The 11549-nt window shown below is 37.3% G+C and overlaps 1 protein-coding gene across 1 annotated transcript in view; it reads left to right on the top strand.

The window, feature by feature from the left end:
- The window catches only part of ATXN10 (ataxin 10), a 96300-nt gene that overhangs the window by 42259 nt on the left and 42492 nt on the right, over positions 1-11549 (top strand). The window contains exons 7-8 of the mRNA XM_010020336.1: positions 4860-4968; positions 8228-8397. Of these exons, the coding sequence (XP_010018638.1) occupies positions 4860-4968; positions 8228-8397 (279 nt within the window). The remainder of the gene's footprint in view (positions 1-4859; positions 4969-8227; positions 8398-11549) is intronic.

The following is an 11549-nucleotide window of genomic DNA, read 5'->3' on the forward strand; positions in this document are numbered from 1 at the left end:
CCTTCTATCCTTGTATAATTTATTTGGGTTGTGAATTAGATTTTATTCAAATATGAATCAAACCTTAAAATATTTATTTTATTTATAGGTGAGAAACAGCATCTCTTTTTTTTTTTTTTTTTCTTTTTTCTCCCCTCCTGTAGCCCCCCACAAATTGATGTAAAAATGGAGTAGATGCTTTGTTTATTTGTTTGTAGGAGTACTGAAGTAAGTAAATCTTAGGTTTGGGGGTTTGGGAAGTTCTTTCAATTTGGTGGTTGGTTATTGTTTTGTTTTATTCTAACTTAACTGATGATAACTTGATACTTAATACATCATTAAGGTCCCAAAGACTAATTCTTTGAAAATGCATTTAGCTACTTGTAAGGCAGGTATGCCTGCTCTGTTACGATCTGGAACATCAAATTCTGATGATGGAGAGCTGTGGCATGTGTGTGATTGGCTTAGTGCAGGGGCATTTTCTGAAATGCGTAGCAATCCTCCCTGAAAGCGAGGGCTTTTGTTAATGACTTTTCCCTGTTTCCCAATGGTCTGGGGCTCTCTGGACCTTGCATGGCTCTGATAAGGCAGCAGTCCTGGGGAGACCTAGCATCCACAGCATCAAGTTGCAGTTTGCTGTGCTTAGATGGTTCCTGTCTCCTCAACACCCAGACACTTGTTGCAACTCCAGTCCACTTGGAAAAGATCTGTTATTGCTTCAGACTTAATGAACTGGTTCTGTTGAGGATGGCCACAATGAAGTCCCTTTGCAAGCTAAATAAGAAGGCTTTTATGGGTCACAGATGGTTTGTGGGTTGCACTTTGGGAACCTCTGGTGCGGATCTCAGTCCTGGATGGCCTTGTTTTATTTCTGCCTTACTAAGTATCTAAGAGTTGCTGGCTACTTGCCATACCATATAATGCAGTAAGGAGGTTTAGGCCATCTAAGGGTTAATAGAGGTATTTTCAAATAATCTGGTGTTCTATTTTTATTCTTACATTCAATAAATTGCTTGAAGATCTAGCAGTGCCTTTGGGAAAACAGGAAGCAGCTTGCACCTAACTTACAATGACATTGTGATATTATTTGTGCTGTGTTAGGTCATGGTATTATGAGCAGATAGTGTCAGGTCATATTGGTCTCCATTCTTGATCCCTCTCGTATAGATAAAGTTTTACTGTTTTCAGCTGAGTTAGGGTAAGTTCTTTTTTTTTTTTTTGTTTAAGACAACTAGCCAGAAAACTAAAAACCTGAGAAATCTAATATGTTTTAGTCATACACAGAATTAGTTAGTCACTTATTCTCATTGATTAATCATGCTTAGTTTCGGAAGTGTAATTAACATTTTCTTAATAATATATTTGAAAAATATATTTTTCTAAAAACTCACATCTAACTTGTATCTTGCCAAGTGACCACAGTGGTATGTTGAGATTGTATTACCCAATATACCCGTAATGGGAAGCATTTTATTGTTAAAACAAAATTAACCTGTAATAGTTTTATTTGTAGAAACTCTTGAGAATGGCTGTTACAACAATTTTGCTACCAAAGTGAAAAAATACTTATCTTTAAATGTTTTTATATGATAACGTTACACATTGTTGTACATGACAATTTTTTTGTTTAAATGGGCACAAGAATTTTGAATGTATGTTGAGAGGTATTATAAAAAGATATTAAAGATCATTTTATGAAGAAGTGATAGTTGGATGCATAAAAAAATCCCACAAAAGTCCAAACCAACCAACACCACAACCGTCTCTTCTTATCTGTCCAAGAAGCACAACTTCCCCCCGTCACTGCAACTGCTTTGTCTTAAGTTATGTTAGCAAACTTCATTGACTACTTCTGGAAAAGATATGAGCTTGGCAGTAGGAAGACATATACTGAGACAACTCCAACTTTCCCTGTCCCACCCTGTTGTACGCTTTTTTTGATCTTTTCTTCTTCCCTTCCCCCCCTCCCCTCCTCTTTTTTTTTTTTTTTTATTTGGTATGATTATTTTCCAAATATTCTGTGGTTTCAGTTCTTGGAAAAAAACATTTGTTTGTGCCCAGCAAAAGGAGGTCTCTGTCCAACTTGAAGGTGCAGGGACAGCAGTATTGAGAGTATTACTGTAGAATTTGCCCTGCTTGACACTGACTTTTTATTCTTCTCTTGCATAAACATGTGTATGATAAGGTGAGTATCACTATTTGGTTGGAAATGTGAATCATTTAAAGAGCACAAAATACAAGTCACAATAGCAGAATAAATGGAGAGCAATGACAAGACTAGTTTCTAGAAAGTGTATGTATATGCATAGTGTGTGTATACATTTATTCATAACTTATGTTTGCTATGGGAAAAGAGAATTTCCAGCTTAAATTCATAAAACTGTTCATTTTCTTACTCATCAGAAATTGCACTAATTTCTCCTGGATTATATACATATTTTAGGTTTTGCATAAGAGTTGTACTTAACTGGGAAAAAAAATGCAGTTGTGCATGTAGTCTGTCATTAAAAATGCTTTAGGCAACATCTGTGATACTAAACTAAACTCTGCCTGGACTATTCAGTGGCTCTGAAGCCAAGTGCCTTGGTCAGGCTATGACTGTACTAGTAAGCAGTCCTAGACTCCAAAACTGCAGGGCCACATTTGAAAACTGCCTTTTGGGAGCAATCCTTGAACTCACCTGACTCCCAAAATGTTTTCTGGGTGTCCCATCTACTGTTTAATTTATTATATGTAGACATGGCTTTTTTTCCCAAAGGAACCTCAGGTCTTGTAGCTTCCATCTTAAACCAAAGAAAAGCTAATCATATACTTCTGCAGTGCTTAAGCTAATGTTTTAAATAGCTTTTCCATTATAAGCCTGACTTCAGCATCATTTTGCTCTCACTAACTTTCAACCATATTTGCAAAATAAAACCCTTCCCTCGATTTTAAGTTCTTATTTAATTTCTTTATAAGGAACATTTTTCTGAGTCTCTCTTGAAATATGTTTATTTAAAAACTCTTCAGTTATTTCCTTATCTACTTTTCAGATTATAGCCACATCAAGGTGGCTGTCAGATTTCAAAATATTTTGGGGTTTGAACAGCATCTTGTTGCTGAACTTAAAAAGGAAGTGTTCTGCTTTATTGCCTTTCGTGCAGGTGGAAGGTGAAAGAAAAAAAAAATTGGAAAATTGGGGTGGTGGTGGGGGAACCCAACCAGAGAAGTCCAGTTTTTTTGAAAGTATCAAGTTTCAAATGTGGATAAGAATTTGGGGGTTTGTTTGGGCTTTTTAAATAATCTGTTCGTCTTCTCAAATCTAGATGGAACACTTGATGAACTAAGATAGATGTTGGGACAGAAGAAAGGGCAAGATGGTAGTATAAGGCCCTGGGAAGAAATATGTAGAGGACAGTGAGGAAAGGCTTTTAAAAAAAGTAAAAAAAATAGAAAAATGGGAGGGGGTGAAAAGGATAAGGCTGAAAAAGGAAAAGCCACTACTCATAATGTCCGTCACTACAGAGATTGCAGTATATACGTGGATAATATAATATGTATACAATGGCCCTTGGTGCACATAGGCAGCAAGGGCCATTGTATCTTACTGGTGTGATTTATAGTTGACTGTTGATACTTGTTTGCTTTACAGTTGTAAAGCACATAATGTTTTCTTGTGCAAAGGTAAATGTTAAAGTGTATGAGCTGAAGAGGCTTGTGGTTAAGCAACTGTCTTAATGCAAAATGACTTTAAAAATTGTAAATATCAGCTTACTGTCTCTGAAATACAGTTGGGGTATTCTTAACTTATAACAGGACAATGACCAATGTGTTGGCTGGTTTTGTGCTGTTAAAAGCAATTTGTTGAATAACCTAGGGCAAGACCTGCATCTTCCTCCACACCTCTGTGAGGGGGAAAAAAATGAAAGTACAGCTTTAGAACTTGGACACTGTACTGATTTGTTGCCTTCAAGGAGCAAAGAATGGATATAATCATAGTGCTTAATTACTGAACACTATTGCTGATGATTTCAATTATGTTGTATTATCATATGGATTCAAAAATATTATACTGTTGGTAAGTAAATGTCTCTTTGTCCTGGACGAGACAAGACAGGAATAGTTACTGTGACCTGTGTCTGAGCCTTTTCAAGGCTACTTGCAGTTTACATACCACACCTTGTGTTGAATCATCTTCCAGTCACAGTCTGGTTCTTAAGCAATATGCGGTGTACCAAATTATGCCATATGCTCTAAAGGTAGTTTCTGTAAGCGCTGGATTGTCATTGTAAGCACACGTCAGTATAGTCTGTGAGAAGAAAACAGTTCTCTGGCTGAATAAATAATATGCAAATAAAATTGTGTCTCATACCTAACCAAAATGCTGCATCTCTGATCCCAATGCTATTTACCCAAGAATAATGTGAATTCTCGCAGCCAAAGTTCATGTGACCACAGAACTTTACAGAATTCCTGCGGATAACAAATTGGTGTCTTGCAGCCGGCGTTTGTGTCTTTAAAGTGGGATGCTCCTACTGAATAAACTCAAAGAAAACATTTATACAGAAATAATTTTCTCAGCTAGTAATTTTCTGTATTTCTGCTTTTGGAAGCTACTGTGTTTTTGTTAAAATTTTATCCTTTATGGCTCTGTTTTGGTTTCCCTGTGATTTTTCAAGGCATATGTAACCTTGGTTGACTGTAGAAATTATTGCAGTGTAATACATTATTGTTATTCTAGAAAGATGTCCTCGTTTTATATAAATGTATTCTTGGCAGTTTAGAAGACCTGCAAAGAACCTGAGGTGCTGAGAATTCCTGTCCTCTGTTTAGATTGCCAGTTTTAGGTTCTTTTGTTATCTTGCATAAGCCATTCTCACAAATGTCACGTTAATTTACAGGAAGCTCTGGTTACAATTCGTCTTCTTGATGTTCTTTGTGAAATGACATCAAACAATGGACTGCTAGAATATCTACAGGCTTTGCCTGGTTTGCTTGAAACAGCCATAGGTGAGTGAAAAGCCACAAGGTTTATTGGCTGTTGGCTTGCTCCAAATCATGTTGCTCTGTGAATGAAAACATGTTTTTCACAACTGGTAGTAATTATGATGCTGACCTTTAATAAAATAAATAAATAGGAAATTGAGTTAATCTACATTTTCAAATATTTGATTTGTTCATGGAATTTTTCTGCTTCTCCTCTTGCTCTATTGGTTCCTATTACCCAACAGAGGCTTGATTCAACTGTAGCAATGCACTGTTTATACAGTGAGAGTTGTGCAACGGACAACTGCCTCCTATATTCTTCCACAGGCTGAATGTGTGGGGAAGAATTTCCTCAAGTAGAAAAAGGACTTTTCCATACCTTTTGCCTCCTGTTTCCCAAATTCTTGAAAACTGAAATGAAGTATAGTTTGAATGTTCTTAACCAAATTCAGTTACTTTTAAAGGTCAATTTGAAAGAATTTGTCTTCTGCTAAGGGACAGCAAAGGGCTTTACACAAAGAAAATTAAGCCAGTATGGTCCTGAAAAAACCTACGTACTCGGGTGGAAGGAGGACGAAGTGTACATATGCCTGTGCTTTCATAAATTTTATCACTTTCTGAGACTACCACTATTTCCTGAGAAAATTGTAAAAGTTTATGAATTTTAAGGAGAAATATGTAATACTTTGGCAAAAAAGAGGCTGAAACAGCTGTTGAGTGTGACTATTTTGAGATTTTCAGAGGTGCCTTGCTGAAAAAAAAAACCCACACCAAAAACCCAAAACAAATGCACAAAAAGGAAAAACCACCACAAAAAAAAAATTCCAAACCTAATTTTGGTGACAGGTTCATAATTTTATTCCTTATAGTAAGATGACTAACAACAAGATCTATTTTGTGCCTCTGTGTGTGTACACGAAAGGTACATGTTGTATCATCTGAATGCTTGTGTAACTCAACTTAAATGAGAATTTCAAGGAGCTGCAGCTCAGTTAAGTTTAGAAGCTTATACAGAAGTCGCCCTGTCTCTACCTGTGCATAGACTGACTTTTCTCTACAGCTTTCTCCAGGCTAATGAAATGAGTGCAGGCTAGAACATTGCTACCATGTACATGCTTTTTATTGCTCATATGCCCTCAGCTAACAGTAATTTATGTACTTGCATAGTTTCTTTAATGCTACATTTTGGCTACAAGACTGCTTTAATTCTGTATTTGCAAAAAGGGAAAAAAGCTGTATTAATGTGTTACATCACCTTCAATATTTAGTTTGGAAGACCAGAAGAATAAGGATAAATAGTGCTAAAGATTTTCATCTAACAGATTTTTTGATTAATAAATTCTTCAGTTTATATCATGAGAAGTTTCCTGTTGGAAGTTACTAAAAGCTTGATTAAAAGATCTGAAAAATACCTGAATAATCTTTTAAGTTAATAATAATCAGCTAAGGAGTGTGTTTTGTGATTTCCAGTAATTGTTGGATTACATTAGACAGTAATACTTCAGAGTTAATAGTACCTTTAGCACTGTTAACAGCTTGATTGCACAGTATTAGAGGAATATCACCAGGGCGCTTAAATGGTCTTTAGGATTGAGGGGCATGTTGGAAGAACTGCTCTTTGGGATGAGAGAATGGCAGACTGAAGTGTCCTTTAGTTGAGAGTATGGGTGACATCCCGTGAGCAGTTGCGGTGTTGTGTTTATGTGCAATGTTTGAGAGGAGCACTGTTCTCTCTGGGTTGGCATTGTGCATGGAAGGTGGCTGTTTTAATTCCACCTTTTCCTTTCCAGGTAGATGCATTGCTCATTGCATTTTTGTCTGTGCTGTAATAAAATTTGAAGAGCTTTATTTAATTTTTTTGATGAGGTTTTTGTTTGATCTTGTTTTTTGATTTAAATCCTTCTGTTCAGGGATCCCTCTTCAGGGCAGGCAGAAGGTTTGAGAAGACCTCTTATGTGTTGTATTTGGGGAAATAGTAAGACTATAAGGCAAGGAAGCACACAAAGTGAAATGCCATGAAAATGATGCAAGACTGACAAATTTTGTAAATTTACAAATGAGACAAATTTCTATGAAAGAAGATTTTGTTAAAAGCAATTTTTATGATGGCATTTTTAGGGGCAATCAGGAGATTGGTTGTTTTTTCCTATTTCAAAATATGAACAAGTATAAGTGGCAGCTGTCATACGGGAGGCCTCTAGACCCCATTATAGTTTCATATTTAAAACAAGCCACCAAGATGCAGTTACCTCTTTATCGGCACAGAGATTTTTCTTCTTCCTTGTATCAGCCATCTGGGAGTGAAACTATAATATGAAGGTGGTTCTAATTTAAATCCAGGAAATCTAGTGCTCATTCTGCTATGGATCTTGCCACAACTAGAACAGAAGGAGCATAAGGCTTAATTACCACCCTGTTCTATAACCTGGTTTTGTTACGTCTTTACTGTGCTAATGTAAGTTGCATGAAGCATCCTGGGGACAGTGACATGGCAGGACATTTATTACAATTGCAGGTGCATATAGAGGGGAAATACTTCTTAATTTTTAAATACTGGCACAGCCTTTTGTGATCTGGCTTCTCAGCTGTATGAGCTCTTAGTGTTCACATGATTTCTTCTTTTCTTCTAGGTGTGGTCTCTTTGTAGAATGTTGTTTTCACAGATTTTAGTTTCCTTTCTCCCTGATTTCTCCCTGGAGCATTGTAGAAAAAATCCTAGTTGCTATAAACTAGCATTTACCATACAAGAAAATTAGTATTTCTTAGTTGACAAGATTGTAGCACTGAAGGATTTGTAAAGGTGTGTCAACATGCTATCTGTTCTCAAAATTCTCTCATGCTACACAGCTAGGAACGGATTGGAGAAGAGAGAAAAAAGTAATTCTGTGATTATTATGTGTTGTTGTGACAAGCTTTAACTAAATGAAGTTTTCCAAAAAAAAAAACCAACTTGGTTTTAGCAATGTATTTGTGGTGCCAGAATCAACAGCCTTCAAATTCTAACTCTTCAAGTAGAGACTTATAGCACCAGCCTTCAGACTTCATGTTTGATCTATGTAAGTATGTAAAAAGGATGCAAAAACACCTTCTGACCTTGAGATAGCCTTTTATGGTTATGCTTGCACAAACTAAGAAATGACAAAAATTTTCAAGGCTCTTTTGACATAATTGCTGAATATCTCAAATTATGTTGATTAACTTTGAACTTAATAATGAACAGTAAAGTTTTGTGCAGAGTGATACTAATTTTCATGTGGTAATTAAATATTATTGGTTTCTGTAGATACCCTGAGATTAACTCATCTTGCTGGGAAACAGACTGTAAACATATTCACTGCCACACATGCTATGACAGGGCAGGAAGAAATTTTGCATCCAGCTGTGGATTTTAAATCTCATCTCGTTCGTTTGATTGGAAATTTGTGTTACAAAAATAAGGAAAACCAAGACAAGGTAAGTTTATACCTTTTTCTGGCAGAACTCTGACATGTGAACAGATGAGTATGCCTGACCATGACTTTACTGATGAAAATAAGTTGTTGATCTAGAGTGGATAGAACTGGTCATGTAAAGGAATTACTATCGCAGATATGATGACTTTTTAATAACAATGTAATGTGTGCCTTATCGATCTTTACTTCAGTTCTATAGAATGCAGTCCAGTGCCAAATTCCTTTATTGTTTTCACAGTTGCACTTTCTTTGAAAAGAAAATGTTTGAGACTAAAGCTCATCTTTACTTTGAAGGGAAACGGATGGAAATTGTTGCATGAATTTAGTTTTAAATCTTTGAATTAGTATCTAATGCTTCCCCTCCTCATCCCCCTTAAATTTTTTCATGCCACTTTAAAAATATAGGTCTGTTTCTATCAAATCACTTTGAACCATTTATCTTTAGAATTCCTGTATGGAAAATTAGAGCATGTTTTTAAATACAGAACCTTTTTTCTTAGAGTGATAATAGATGTGGCTTTCCTCCAGGATTGCTAGACTAACCTAATTTCAGCAAGAAAAGCAGTCGTGAAATGATGTTGTCTTACAGCTCATCTGAGCACTTCCAAAAATCAAGTAGGTTATCTTACTCTTTGGCTTAAGCAACCACATATGGTATTACAGTAGTCTCAGCTTAGTGAAAGTTTTCTGTTTCTCTAGTTCTTCCTTGTGAGTTCCTTCTTTCAGAGAAACCCTCTCTTGATTCCCCTATCTTCCCTTACTCTTGAAGTGTCTTTTTTTCTGGCAGCCTTGTTGTGGAAAGAAATGGTCTTGAGCAGCCTTTGTTACTTGCTATTCGTTACTGAACAGGGAGATTTGGGATTGTTTTCCTTTCTTTATTAATTTGAGTCAGAGTTTTCGCCTGCTCTCAAGGAAGTAGTTTTTAGGCTGGAAAATTAAAAACATGGAAGAAAGGCTGTATCAGAGAAGGAGAAAGGAGTATATAAAGCAGTAAAGTAGTATTTTCACTTCTCTTTTACGATGTCAAGTGAGGCCCGTGTCAGCAAGTACCAAAAATACAGTAATTAATACTGGTTGCTTTTCAGGAAGTTACATATGATGAGATACTCAGAGTCTAATTCTGTGTTGCCAAAGAGGTATTGAGATACTGACTACTGAAAAAAAATCAACCTCTGTTAGAAACTTCTCTTCCTGATAGTTTGTGGGGTTTTTTTTAATTACTACATTTTACAAAAGTAATAGACTTTTGTACTGACACCATCAAATTTGGTTTCAACAGCTTCAGCATCTATCAAGTTAGACTTTTATAATGGCAACAGGGCATTTTCATAGTGTATGAGAGGAGCGCTCCTATGTCCTTGAGTATTTTTCTGCAGGGTAAAGAAATGGAAAATCTGAGGAATGCTGCGCACTTTGATAAATGCTAATAATATGGGCATATAGATGGGAAATACGGTAATGATCCTCCCTTTACCCATTCATATTACAGAATATAAAGATTTTAATATTTCTGAAAAATTAATACTATTAATCACTCTTGCCTGCCTCAGTCTCTGACCCATTATGATGTATATGTGTAAGTGAAATACATTTTTGTGGAATACCTTATGATAGTGGAGGGGAGGATGTTGCTTTCATTTTGAAAGGTTTTAAGATTTACTGCTTATTGTTCATTTTCACTGGGATTTTCAAAGGCCCCTGGAGCAATTAGGCAAGCAGACTTAGTGTTTTGAATGGAAGGTGGGTATTAACTTGCCTTAAACTGCCTCCAAATATTATTGCTTTATGCTGTCTTGAAAATTACTTAGATTCTTTTGTGCGATATCATGGAACATTATTTAAGTGCCGTTGAAACTTTAGAAATGCCAATACTATGATACGCTGTCTGTACCTTCAGTTTATTTCATACATTTAAATTGGTTCTAATAAATGCACTTGTCATTTTTAAGGCCGTTTGCATACATAAACACATGCTTGTGAGGAAGGGGAGAGCAGCCCATATCATTGCACTGAAAACTGAAGTTTTCAGATGAGAATGAATTGTTCAAAGTGGTGCATGAATCAGAGCTAGAACTGAATTAAAGTGGGGTTAGTTCCTGGGTTCTCAAACCTCTCTTCAGAGTAGTATCCCACAATATAGATCTTATTTTATATCCATTATTGGGTTTACACAGAGTTTACAACCTGTATTCATAGAATCATAGAATGGTTTGAGTTGGAAAGGACCTTAAGATCATCTAGTTCCAACCCCCCTGCCATGGGCAGGGACACTTCACACTAAACCATGTCGCCCAAGGCTCTGTCCAATCTGGCCTTGAACACTGCCAGGGTTGGAGCATTCACAACTTCCTTGGGCAACCCATTCCAGTGCCTCACCACCCTCACTGTAAAGAACTTCTTCCTTAGATCTAACCTAAACTTCCTCTGTTTAAGTTTGAAGCCATTACCCCTTGTCCTATCACTACAGTCCCTCACAAAGAGTCCTTCCCCAACATCCTTATAGGCCCTCTTCAGACACTGAAAGGTGGCTATGAGGTCTCCATGCAGTCTTCTCCAGGCTGAACATCCCCGACTTTCTCAGCCTGTCTTCATACGGGAGGTGCTCCAGTCCTCTTATCATCCTTGTGGCCCTCCTCTGGACTTGCTCCAACAGCTCCATGTCCTTTTTATGTTGAGGACACCAGAACTGTACACAATACTCCAAGTGAGGTTTCACGAAAGCAGAGTAGAGGGGCAGGATCACCTCCTTTGACCTGCTGGTCATGCTTCTTTTGATGCAGCCCAGGATACGGTTGGTTTCTGGGCTGCAGGCGAACACTGAAGCCAGCTCATGTTAAGCTTCTCATGAACTAGCACCCCTAAGTTCTTCTCCACAGGGCTGCTCTGAATCTCTTCTCCGCCCAGCCTGTAGCTGTGCCTGGGGTTGTGCCGACCCAGGTGTAGGACCTTGCACTTGTCTTGGTTAAACTTCATGAGGTTGGCATCCGCCCACCTCTCAAGCACGTCCAGGTCCCTCTGGATGGCATCCCTTCCCTCCAGTGTATCAATTGAGCCACACAGCTTGGTGTTGTCGGCACACTTGCTGAGGGCGCACTCAATTCCACTGTCCCTGTCACCGACAAAGATGTTAAACAACACAGGTCCCAACACAAA

This window comes from Nestor notabilis, unplaced genomic scaffold (genome assembly GCF_000696875.1).
Source record: "Nestor notabilis isolate BGI_N333 unplaced genomic scaffold, ASM69687v1 scaffold588, whole genome shotgun sequence".
In the NCBI taxonomy this organism is placed as follows: domain Eukaryota; kingdom Metazoa; phylum Chordata; class Aves; order Psittaciformes; family Psittacidae; genus Nestor; species Nestor notabilis.